Source organism: Acanthaster planci, unplaced genomic scaffold (genome assembly GCF_054643075.1).
Source record: "Acanthaster planci isolate LZ-2023a unplaced genomic scaffold, COTS_SCS Contig171, whole genome shotgun sequence".
Classification (NCBI taxonomy): domain Eukaryota; kingdom Metazoa; phylum Echinodermata; class Asteroidea; order Valvatida; family Acanthasteridae; genus Acanthaster; species Acanthaster planci.
The window spans coordinates 32,274-43,043 of record NW_028257792.1 but is presented as its reverse complement, the minus strand read 5'-3'; the positions used below and the strand labels follow the sequence as shown (position 1 = coordinate 43,043).

Genomic DNA, 10,770 nt, shown 5'->3' with positions numbered 1-10,770 from the left:
TTGATATTAATCAGAGCAATTATTGCTTCAAAGTTTTGCTGTTAGTGGATTCTATTGGAGTTAGAATCTATCTCTGCTCACCCTGATTCACAAATGTATCCAGCAGACTCTGTGATGCCACTGGCATAACTTCTGACCGTAGATTCACTCGTCTTCCCACGACAATGGGAGCTCTATGAAAACCTAAAACCCTGTTCAGAAAAACAGCAATCACATGACATCGAACTCAAAACATCGTTTCTATATAAAGTAACACACACAGTACTCCAGTCCTGGATCAATCAAGTTCTATCAAAACCAGATGTTACACTTTGGTAGATTTTAAAAGTATACTATTTAAATCTATGCATAGGAGTATAAGTAATTATGCAACTCCCATTTTTCAATTGCTTGTTTGCAGGTCTCTTATATCCAAATCTTTAAGAATAACTCCCGATCTGTAAACTACATTATTGAATTGTCCATAGACCCCTTACCTATCTAGATGGAATGCTGCGATCTCGCCTGTGTGTCTATCATATCCTGCATATGGCGTCCCTTCGACAATATAATCTCTCTTGTATCTAATGGGACATTTTCAAAAGCACAAGGCAAATTTCAGAGCAGTTTTCAGAATGCAGAAATTTGATACATTTATAAATTTGAAAAGACAAAAAACTGTCATAAAATCAGGCACATGTATAAAGCAGACCGTTTCCAAGACTTTTGTGTCATCCATTGCTTCCCCTGCTTCAGTGTAGAGTCACATACTAACCTTCCTGGTTTGAAGACAACCCATTGTCTTCCAGATAACTCCAGTCGCGCCTTTAGCTGGGTGCCTTTATAGCCGATGTCGGCCTTAATGATAGGTCTAGTTGCTATAGCATTCATAACCACTCCCAAATCAGGATTGTCCGGAGGTGTAATTTGCCTGGAGTTTACCCAACTCCCAGCTAAGTTCCATAGCGCACCTGGGGTTCCGAAACCCTCTGCTAAGTCGTGAGGTATAAGATCTGACTCCAAATCTAACAATGCTTTAGTGTCAACATTTTTGCCATCCAGAACATCAATCTGACTAAATGTTAGGTTTTTGGTTTCAATGAAACCTTTTCGTGCATCTCGAAGTTGCCTTTCAATCTTATTTTCTTCTTCATCTTCGGAGGGATTCTCGTTGACATCCACAATTTTAATTCTGGGTAGTTTGGACAAGTGCTTAGCCCCACTCGGGGCAAATTTCAGTTGATTGGCTCCGCGTTTGGAAGCATGGTAGCTATTTTTCTGACTTCCTGAAGGAGATGGGGTATACATGATAATCACCAGCCATGTCAAGATAAAGACAGAGGCTACTATGAAAATTCTCCTTCGTTTGAACCACATCCTGTGATCTAGCAGAACATCTTTCTTTCACTAATACTGGTTCCTCTTCACTAACGGTGTGGATTTACTGTGTTCACATTTCACCGTGGCTCTTTTAGTCTCAAGCTGTAACTGTCTTCACTAATCGCTATCTGAAAGAACGAAATGAACGAACCAGAAATTATTAATGCCATCATGCCTTTGGTTTATTTCCCACTTTGTAAATGAGTGTAAACAGATTAAAAATTCCCTCTTGCATTTCAGAAAAGAGATTCTTGAGTAGTCACATGTCAGATATCCATTCTTACGTATGTTAAAAATGACTGATTTTATTCTTTTTCAAGTGAGAGACATTCTTACAGTACAAAATCCAGCATTCACAATGCAATCAAAACGGTTATCAGGATAATTTGCAAATACAATGTAACGCAAAAAACATTGATAAATTCACAATTTTTCAGTATAAGCAGTATATTTGTGAAATTTCTAAAAAGAAAAACCATCAAAAGCAGGCAACACACACAAAAAAAAAGAAAATAAAAAAAAGAAAATGTACCTGCAACTGCACGAGCTTGAAATTTGCTAAATTAACATTTGGCCCAACGACAAGCAGTGTGCATGATGCGCGTGACGTGGTACTGGTGCACATCAAGTTGGTGAGCTTTGGTAGCGGATATCAACATAGAGCCAGCTCTACTTATTTCCACCAGTCCCTCCAATTATTCAACCACAGCACACATAGCTTTGGAATACGCAATTTTCCACAAAAGACGACTGAAACGACTTTGCAAAATATTGAAATAGTTCGCCATCACCGTTAGATCAAACCGTAGGCCAACACAACACTTTTTTGCAGTCACAACTGAACCGGTCAACTTCAACAGCGCCCTCAAGTCTTTCATAGGACGATCGACATCGCCATCTTATGATGGGAAAACGGACTTAAATTTAGTTTCAGTACCATTTCATTTTCAATTTCACTTTATTTCTTCACTACGAATACAAAAATAAACAAATACATGTAACATGTACAATGCACAGTTACAACAGTCAGGGGAAGTGCTATAAAGTTCCTTGTCGAGTGCGGGATACCTGGTAGCATAATTATCAACAAAACATGAAAAACCTTAGACTAAGATTAAACCTGTAAAGGAGGATGACAAATAAATCAGAATTATTTTCGTTATATATAAAATCAGAATTAAATAGAAATTTTGAGTACCAACTAGTGTAAATAATATTTAAATAACAAAGTAGATAATAATGGAGTGATGAGTGCAGAAATGAGATAAAACTAATGAACTAACAGGCATGATGGGTATACAATTTGTCACAACATTAAAAAAAGTTAATTAATTAACCAAAAAAAAAAACTCAATCACAGAACGTAAGTCACTGTAACACCTGAATGGATGGTTTAATATATTACAGAAGAAGCAATCTGCGAATTTTCTTTTCGAATCACTCCTGTGGCTGTGACCGTATCGGATAGTCTTTGTCCGCCCCCTTCCTGTCCAAGCATTACACTGTTCATTAGTTCACAACCTCCATACAATGAGTTGTTTCAGTCTAGCTTCAGGCAGAAAGTCTTGCACCAACTGACCCCCTGACAAGCCTACATGAGTCGGAGGTAGGTAGTGAAACACCAAACCAATCCTGAAAAAAGGGAAAATCATCATGCCGTTTTGATAATGAGCACTTCCTCAGTAGGCCTACTGCCGTAAGGGAGGATTCCTTTATTCACTTGAGTACCAGGTATAACAAAATATAAAGAACTTTACCTATCTGTCCGAATGCCAAGTTCCTTTGACGTACATTCGAAGATGATTCCGGAGATTTGTTTGTTCTCAACATCATCAATGAATGCTCCGTGAAGCTGGATCAACATAATTGGATCTGAACGATTTATTCCCGGAACGGAAGCCGCTCCGTCACCAACGAACATCAGCACTCCTGTTTTCACCTTCATTGTCATTGGCTAGACAGAAATAAATAAGAAATCATAACATTAACTCAGTTAATTGTTGATTTCATCGGCCCGACGTTATGTTCATGTTCGGGTCTACTAATTTTGACAAACTAGCACATTATAGTACGTCACGTTTCATGACAGGAGTTTTCCCGCCTTGCCATATCTATCTTTCTTATGAGCACGGCTAGGCTAGATCCTCAGTTTGACCTACCTTTCCAATCTGATGTGATATAATTCCACGAAGTTGAAGCACAAACTCTTTATTAATATCTGTCATGTTGGTTTGTATGTCACACAGCGGCATCATGTCCTATTTGAAGTCACTGATCAATTTGAATATTCTTGACTTAATTTTATAAACAAAGTGAAAAACTCGGAAAGAGGTTTCAATTATGTTACTGAAAAAAAATTAAGCTACACCATCCGTCACAATGAAAGCGCGATAAAGATATGAATTGGTTTGTAAATTCTGCGGGTAGTAGGCCTTTTCGCCGACTCGGAATGCTTGTGAATGGAGCATCCATCAAAATCAAGATTAGAGATGTTCTCTAACTTTGTAGACAAGAAAAGGCACACCGGTCATTTAGTCGAGCGCCCTCAACAAAAATTAAGTCTGGCACCCTGTTCAGCAGAATCATGTAACGTAAATCCATCTGAGTTTTACCCAACTACCGAAATGGGCTAAAGAAATGAGTGGATTCGGTGAGTGAAATATTGGAAAAGTTACAATTTCTTCTTCTTGAGTCTTTCTTTTTCTGCCCCGAATGGTGAGGATATATCACACAGGCTTATAGTATCCCTAGGTGAACAGACTTAAAGACATGGCGGCGTATATCCGTGTCGTTGAGGACGAGTCCGATCCTGAAGTGATAGAGTTACCGGTTGAGCCGGACGGCACAATGTTGCTGAGTACGCTGACCGCGCAGTTCCCGTGCGCCTCCGGGCTGAAGTACCGTAACCCAGGCACACGAAGTCTGAGAGGACTACGGGTCGTGGAAGGAAGAATACAACCACCGGATGATGTATGGGGAGACCATCTTTACATAGCAGTCTTCCCTAAAGGTAATGCTCTACTCTCCAAAGCTCAATTGACAACCGTCGTGTCCGTGTAAATAATTGAAACATTTAAAATAAGAAAACTGAAATCAGTATAGAAGGTTCAAGAAGGGCCTACCACTATATATATGTAGGCCAGTGCCTAGCCTAAACTTTGAACATGTTTTATACTCTTGAGTTGAAGAATAAAGTTGTCAACTATATACATTTATGTATGCATGTCAGTATCAATACTGATTTTAGTTATTATGTAATACAATAGCAATGTTTAATATTGATTTGCACCAGGCATGCTGAGTGTTACAACAAAATTATTTGTATATTTCATAAAGGGTCACAGGTCTTAAATTTTAATATGCAATATAGAGAACTGCCGTTGTTTATTTAGTTTACAGGCATGACAGGCTAACAACATTCAAAATCCAAATTTAATTCTGAATTCTGTTTTTGCATTTTCGAATTCTCTTTCTTTTACTCACAGATAACAAGCGCAAAGGAGATGACAGTAGTGAGAACAATTCTGCTAAAACCCGTCGTGTAGAAAATAAAACTGTTGACCTCATTGTACTAGGCTTAGCATGGAAGACAACAGTAGCTAGCATGAGGGAATACTTTGAGAAGAATTTTGGTGAAGTTCTCATGTGTGAGGTATGTAAAATGAAAAACTACATAATGGATACATTTGATGCCAAGGACAGGGGAAAAGAGGTTTGGAGCATTAGCCTAAACTAAGTACCAATCCCTACAATGTACCGAACCTTTCACCATGCACACTGTTGTGTTTTTCTGCTGAAGTCTGCGGATTCAGTCAGTGTCAGACCAACCAATTGCTTATGCATGTACTTGATCTGTTTACGCTGCAAGGATTCCTACACAAGTAAGCAATGTATCTATTTTTTCCTTGTTTTATGTTTTATTCCAGATCAAAAAGAACTTGGAAAACCAATCCAAAGGCTTTGGTTTTGTGAGATTCAAAGATTACAAAGTACAGTGCTCAGTGGTATCCCAGAGACACAACATTGATGGCAGATACTGTGATGTCAAAATACCTGATTCAAAGGTAATTAATGAATTGGAAGAATTCAGTGCTGACATGTATGCACATTTACTTGAGTAGTCTCTATACCTGTGTAACCTGTCGCATATTTTAGCCTATAATAAAATTGATACAAGTCAATGCAGATTAAAGTTCTTAAGTTTCTTGTGAACATGGATGTTATGTTCATTACGAAGATCACCATCAACTCTTTCGCACATGTGCTGTGCATCTCTTCACTATCACCAATATTATCATCACAACTATGACTTAAATCATTTCTGATTATTGCTGCCACTTCCTTTAACAGATATGCATGACAAAGTCTTGGCATTGTTGTCATTGTAGAATTCCCAAGACTCCAAAAAGATGTTTGTGGGTCGTATGCCACAAGACATGACCAAAGAGGACTTGTACAACTACTTCTCTAAGTACGGTGAAGTTACAGATGTCTACATTCCAAAGCCCTATCGCTGTTTTGGCTTTGTGACATTCTTGAGGTCTGATGTAGCATCGGTTGTTGCCAGTGAAGACCACATTTATAAGGTATGTGGACATTCATTTCTACTCTTATTCTACTTATTGTGACATGCACTCTTAGAAGTATCCCGATTTGGGTAAGTTTCATGCTGTTGCTAATAAAAACAGTTTGCCTAGCACAGTACTATTTGGCTTAGCAAAAACTAGTTACCATCAACAATGTCACAATGATGTTCGTTAACCTTTTCCGTCCCTTGCTGTTGCATTTTGTAGGGTGCAAGTCTACAAGTGAATCGCGCTGAGCCTAAGAATCCCAAGATTAGAATGCAAGGAGACGACCATTATTCTGGCTATGGGTACGGAGGAGGGGGAGGTAAGTAACCAGCTGGGTACCCCATAGCACCTTATGGGCTCTACCCATGTTAAGGGTAACCTAAGGGGAAAGGTACATGTAGGTAAACCCACAGGTTACCTGAATACAGCTTATGGAATGTACTCACGGACTGGTACATTACACAGAGGTACCAACAGGGTGTACCCCTTTGTGCAGTCACAGCACTTGGTGTACTGAGGATACGGGTGTGCCTAGGAGGGCATAGCAGGTCTTGTACCCAGAATCATCCACTTCCAAGGTGGTTGTACTCCCTTAATGTTTTAGTTTTTTTTTGTTTTTAGAAGCTCCTGTAATTTGGGATCTCTTTTGTTTTTTCTTGTCAAGGCTATTCAGACCAAGGCAGATACTACTCCCGAGGGGATTACTCACAGAGTGGGCGTGGTCGAGGACGAGGGGGCGGCAAAATTGGAACGAGAGGAGGAGACGGGTACCGAGACAGAGACCAAGGTAGTATAGGGGGACCAGGGAATCAGGTAAATACATGTACGTCCAACGTTGGTGGGGGGATGGGTGGGGGTATGGGCGGGGGTATGGGAGGTGGTATGGGGGGCGGTATGGGAGGTGGTATGGGCGGTAACCCAGGCGGGCAGGGTCCTGGACAGATGGGGAATTTCCCCTGGAACCAAGCAATGCTTGCGGCGCTCAGCCAAGCAGGCTGGGGCATGATGAGCAACATGCTGGCTCAAGGCATGCAGCAGGGCATACAGCAACAGCAGCAGCAACAGCAGCAACAGCAGCAGCAAGGCAACCAGCAACCTCAGCAGCAACCCCAGCAGCAATCGCAGCAGTCACAGGTGGCTATGTCACAAGGCAGTCAATCATCGCAGGTGTCTAACCCAGTCATGCAGACACCAAACAGTAGCGGGGGATATGGATCAGGGCAGCAATCCTTAGGATGGGGGTCTGGCCAGTCTAGTGTAGGGGAAACAGGAAGTCCTGGGTATCTAATGGGAGAGAGTAAAAGTGGAGGCAGTGGCTGGTAGCATGTAGAGTTGTACTCTACTGTCCAAAGTAGACATCTCACTAGATCTCTCAACTTCAGTGGTTATCTTCCTTTGATGTTTTGTGCTCAGCCAATTTGAAATCGATGGAATATTACATCAAGCATGAACTGTGCTCTGCTGTTTATTGAAGATAATGGATTTCACCTGTCAGTATTTCTCCAAGCTTGTTGCTGTCGCATTATTCTTTTTACCAACTTTCATGGACTGCTATGAAGTGTGCTTTTCCAATTCAAATAACAGATCATCACCATGAACAAAGGTCAGCATTACACTACTTTACATCAGTAATCATCAATCAGTGTCAGACTTGACGTCTTAATTGTTAACACAGGTGCAAATATGTATAATAGCCAAAATGGAGTATTTTACCTTGGCCTTTTTTTTAATACGATGTGTGTGTATGTTGGGGGGGGTTGTGGCATAGTTGGGGTGGGGGGATTTGGGGGATTTGATTCAGGCAAAGCCTATATGAGACAATTGTGTATATACACACTGGGATGTGCATATACACAACAGACTATTTTTCTGAATTGATATCAGTGTGATAGGATTGTGTGCTATCATGTAGATGGCTGTTGACCAGTTTTGAAATAAAGGATAAATGTTGTGGCACTGATGCGCTCATGCAGGAGAAAGTGCTGATTAAAATGCTGATTAAAAAGCTCTAGAACTGGATGAATCTTTAAGGATCAGAAGTAAGAGGGATATTTAAAAGCAACGTGAGGCATTAGAAATGGACATAAGATGTTACAGATGTGAAGGATCAGAAATTATGGATGAGATTATGAAAGGCTGATCAGTGAAACGGTAAGCATGGATTGAAGATTTTTATTGAGAGATTGGAGAACTATTCATTGGGGATTGAAATAGTTCTGATAAGGGATAGAAGAATTTTATTAGTCTGAACTTTGGAATTTGTTTTCAAATGTGTGAGCCTCATTTTAGTTCAGTTTGTATGTAATTGGCACAAAGTGCAAAGTGGTCATGACCTGCACAGTGACAATAATGTGAAATGCTGATCAGACGAAATCAGTGCATTGCCTTCAAATAAGGCTGCAAAATGAATGGGTGCTTTGGACGTAGGTTTTGTATATACACTGTACATGTATTCAGTCAAAAAAGGATTTTTATGTGACCTCTCCGATGTCAGTATTTGGTCACCCTCCGGAGTTTGGGAAAGAGCCCAAGTGTGAGGTATATTGTAGATTGTTTGTGCTCATTAAGTATTAGCTGTGAGAAAAGGTTGTCAGAATTTAAAGTAGATCTAGATAATGCTGTTTAAAACCACATTCATGTTGCAAAAAATGAAATGGATGTGAGCTCAAACCAAAAAAGATGCCTCAGTGGTCAAAGGATGAACTAAAGGACTTTTGAAAGTAAATCTGAAACCTTTTAGCATGCACCAGACTGGTAAATGTTGACAAATCAATGTGAAGGACTGTGTGCAGAGAATAAAGCTTGTACTTTATGCCTTGTCTTAGCCATTGCCTCAAGTATGCGTGTAAAACCATCACCACAGAGCAAGTTTTTCAAGTCCACTCATGAATACCCTTTTATTACGATGTATTTTTTGTTGTTCTGGCTTGCTCAAATCACTTTATTAGCTCGTGTGTCACCACATGGTATACAGCTAACTGGACTGCATGAAGTTATTGAATTTGTATGTCTTAACCACTTGCTGCCGGGGAGCTTGGTTTCTAACTTGTATTCTTTATATGCACAGCTAGGGTGTCCGAAATCAGACAATGGGAACTGGGCCTTGTAACAAAAGACTGTATTCATAACAAAAGACCAGGCAGCTGGGCATTACTTACTTGTTCATTGTCAATGGTGGAGATAATCCGGCGGTGTTTTGAAACAGTATACCACTGTTTGTGGCATTCAGTGCGAGCGGATTACCACTGAGGACAAGAGCCCTCCAGCACTGTAGTGATGAGCCACACAGTACCGCTGCATGCTAATTTGGTCCCTATTGAAACTGTGCCAGTTTCGGGAACAAAAGAAAATTACGTAACAGCACACAATCTGGGCTCTTTTTACAAGGCGGCAGGCCTGGCTGAAGTACTCAGTACGTCAATACATGTTGTCTATTGGATTAGAGTAGAAACCCAGACAGTCCTTCGTGTGGGTGTAAGTGTCCAGTAAATGAAGGTATGAATTTTTAAAGAATTTTGAAAGCAGAAAAAATGATAATTATCCCGTCCCAGCATCACCAACATTGATAACTGCCCCCAGCCCGAAGTGGTTAATGAAATTGGTCATCTAAATTTGAGGAAACAAACCCAAAATGTGCTTCATTGAGCAGTGTTTATTATGTGATGTTCCCAAGCAGAAATATTAAGGAAAGGACTGAATGATGTGAGAGAAAAGCTGTGAGTTGGAATCTTCCAAGGATTTGTGCAGCAGGATATTTGGAATCTCAGACAATGTTTTAAAAATCATGTGAACAGTTCTGACAAGGACATTCTGTGGTGTAGTATGAAATTTTAACTACAGTTTAATTTAAAGTCTGTGTATGAACTTGTCAATACGTATTAGTGTTTGCACAGCTTGCCTAGCGACAGAGAAGTTTGTAGTCCTGCTTTCATGCCGGTATGTTGAAAGGTAAAGGCTGTGATGTCAGTGTTGATGACCAATAAAATCAGTGTGATGTCATGTGATCATTTAAAGTATGTTATGAGCCTGTGTTATTAGAGTGTGATAGTTTACACCTTGTACTGTCTGGATTTGAGGTGATAGATTATCATGAGTGTAACAGAATAGACCAGTTGGGATTTGAGGTTGTGCATGAGGAAACACTTCTGTCTGCTGTGGAATCTTGTGACTAGGAACTGTTTCACAAGCTGTGGCTTTCTGAGGGCAGCGATTGAGTTACAGTTTGACGTTTTGGAGATTGTGCCCATGCCGTCATCAGGTCATTGAGCTCTGCTGATTGCAAATGTACATGTTATTTTTAACATACTTTATTTTTACACTTTGGACAACCCGTTCTGTTTTTCAGATGGCAAATAGCAGGTAAGTTCATTCACTTTTTAAGATTTTTAGTTAGTGTCAAAATTGTGTGGTTGGTCTTTTAGGGTTCATTCAAGCAAAGATTGTTTTTTAAATTTTCAATATCCTCAAAAATTGGTCACATTTAACCCAAGAAATCACAAAAAACTTGTTTACTTAAAAATGCTTAATGAGATGAGAAATATGAATCTGAAACAAATATTTATCCTAGCTGTGCTTAGGATTGACTCTAAATTTAGGTGTACTCTCGTTAGTGCTTCAGGATTGGAAGGGCTCAAATGGAAGAATAAAATCTTTTTAAACTGAGATGTTTTGGTTTCCTTTTTTGTAACTGATTGTAGTTGTGCTTAGATTGAGTTTCCTAGGTTGAAAAAAAAATTAGAATAGTAGACTTTGAGGGAAGTTATGACCCGTTAAAGCAAACAACTGGATATACCAGCCATTCGAACCTTGTTCTCTTCAACTTAATTTCAACTCTCCT

General features: G+C 39.8%; 3 protein-coding genes across 3 annotated transcripts; 1 reads left to right on the top strand and 2 right to left on the bottom strand.

Moving 5' to 3' along the window:
* Window positions 1-67: 67 nt before the first annotated feature.
* Window positions 68-1,356, bottom strand: LOC147795088 (glycosaminoglycan xylosylkinase-like). Its single transcript, XM_087132264.1, has 3 exons — window positions 755-1,356; window positions 477-563; window positions 68-191 (listed from the first exon to the last, which is right to left on the bottom strand). Exons 1-3 carry the CDS (start codon window positions 1,354-1,356, stop codon window positions 68-70), a joined length of 813 nt encoding a protein of 270 aa, XP_086988390.1.
* A 1,500-nt stretch (window positions 1,357-2,856) lies between these two features.
* LOC147795087 (MIF-like protein mif-2) lies at window positions 2,857-3,897 on the bottom strand. Its single transcript, XM_087132263.1, has 3 exons — window positions 3,519-3,897; window positions 3,117-3,313; window positions 2,857-2,991 (listed from the first exon to the last, which is right to left on the bottom strand). The coding sequence occupies exons 1-3, from the start codon at window positions 3,612-3,614 to the stop codon at window positions 2,874-2,876; spliced, it is 411 nt and encodes a 136-aa protein (XP_086988389.1). The 5' UTR covers window positions 3,615-3,897; the 3' UTR covers window positions 2,857-2,873.
* An 83-nt stretch (window positions 3,898-3,980) lies between these two features.
* On the top strand, window positions 3,981-9,946 carry LOC147795086 (TAR DNA-binding protein 43-like). Its single transcript, XM_087132262.1, has 6 exons — window positions 3,981-4,369; window positions 4,845-5,011; window positions 5,286-5,423; window positions 5,748-5,945; window positions 6,153-6,252; window positions 6,598-9,946. Exons 1-6 carry the CDS (start codon window positions 4,129-4,131, stop codon window positions 7,254-7,256), a joined length of 1,503 nt encoding a protein of 500 aa, XP_086988388.1. The 5' UTR covers window positions 3,981-4,128; the 3' UTR covers window positions 7,257-9,946.
* Window positions 9,947-10,770: the final 824 nt, after the last annotated feature.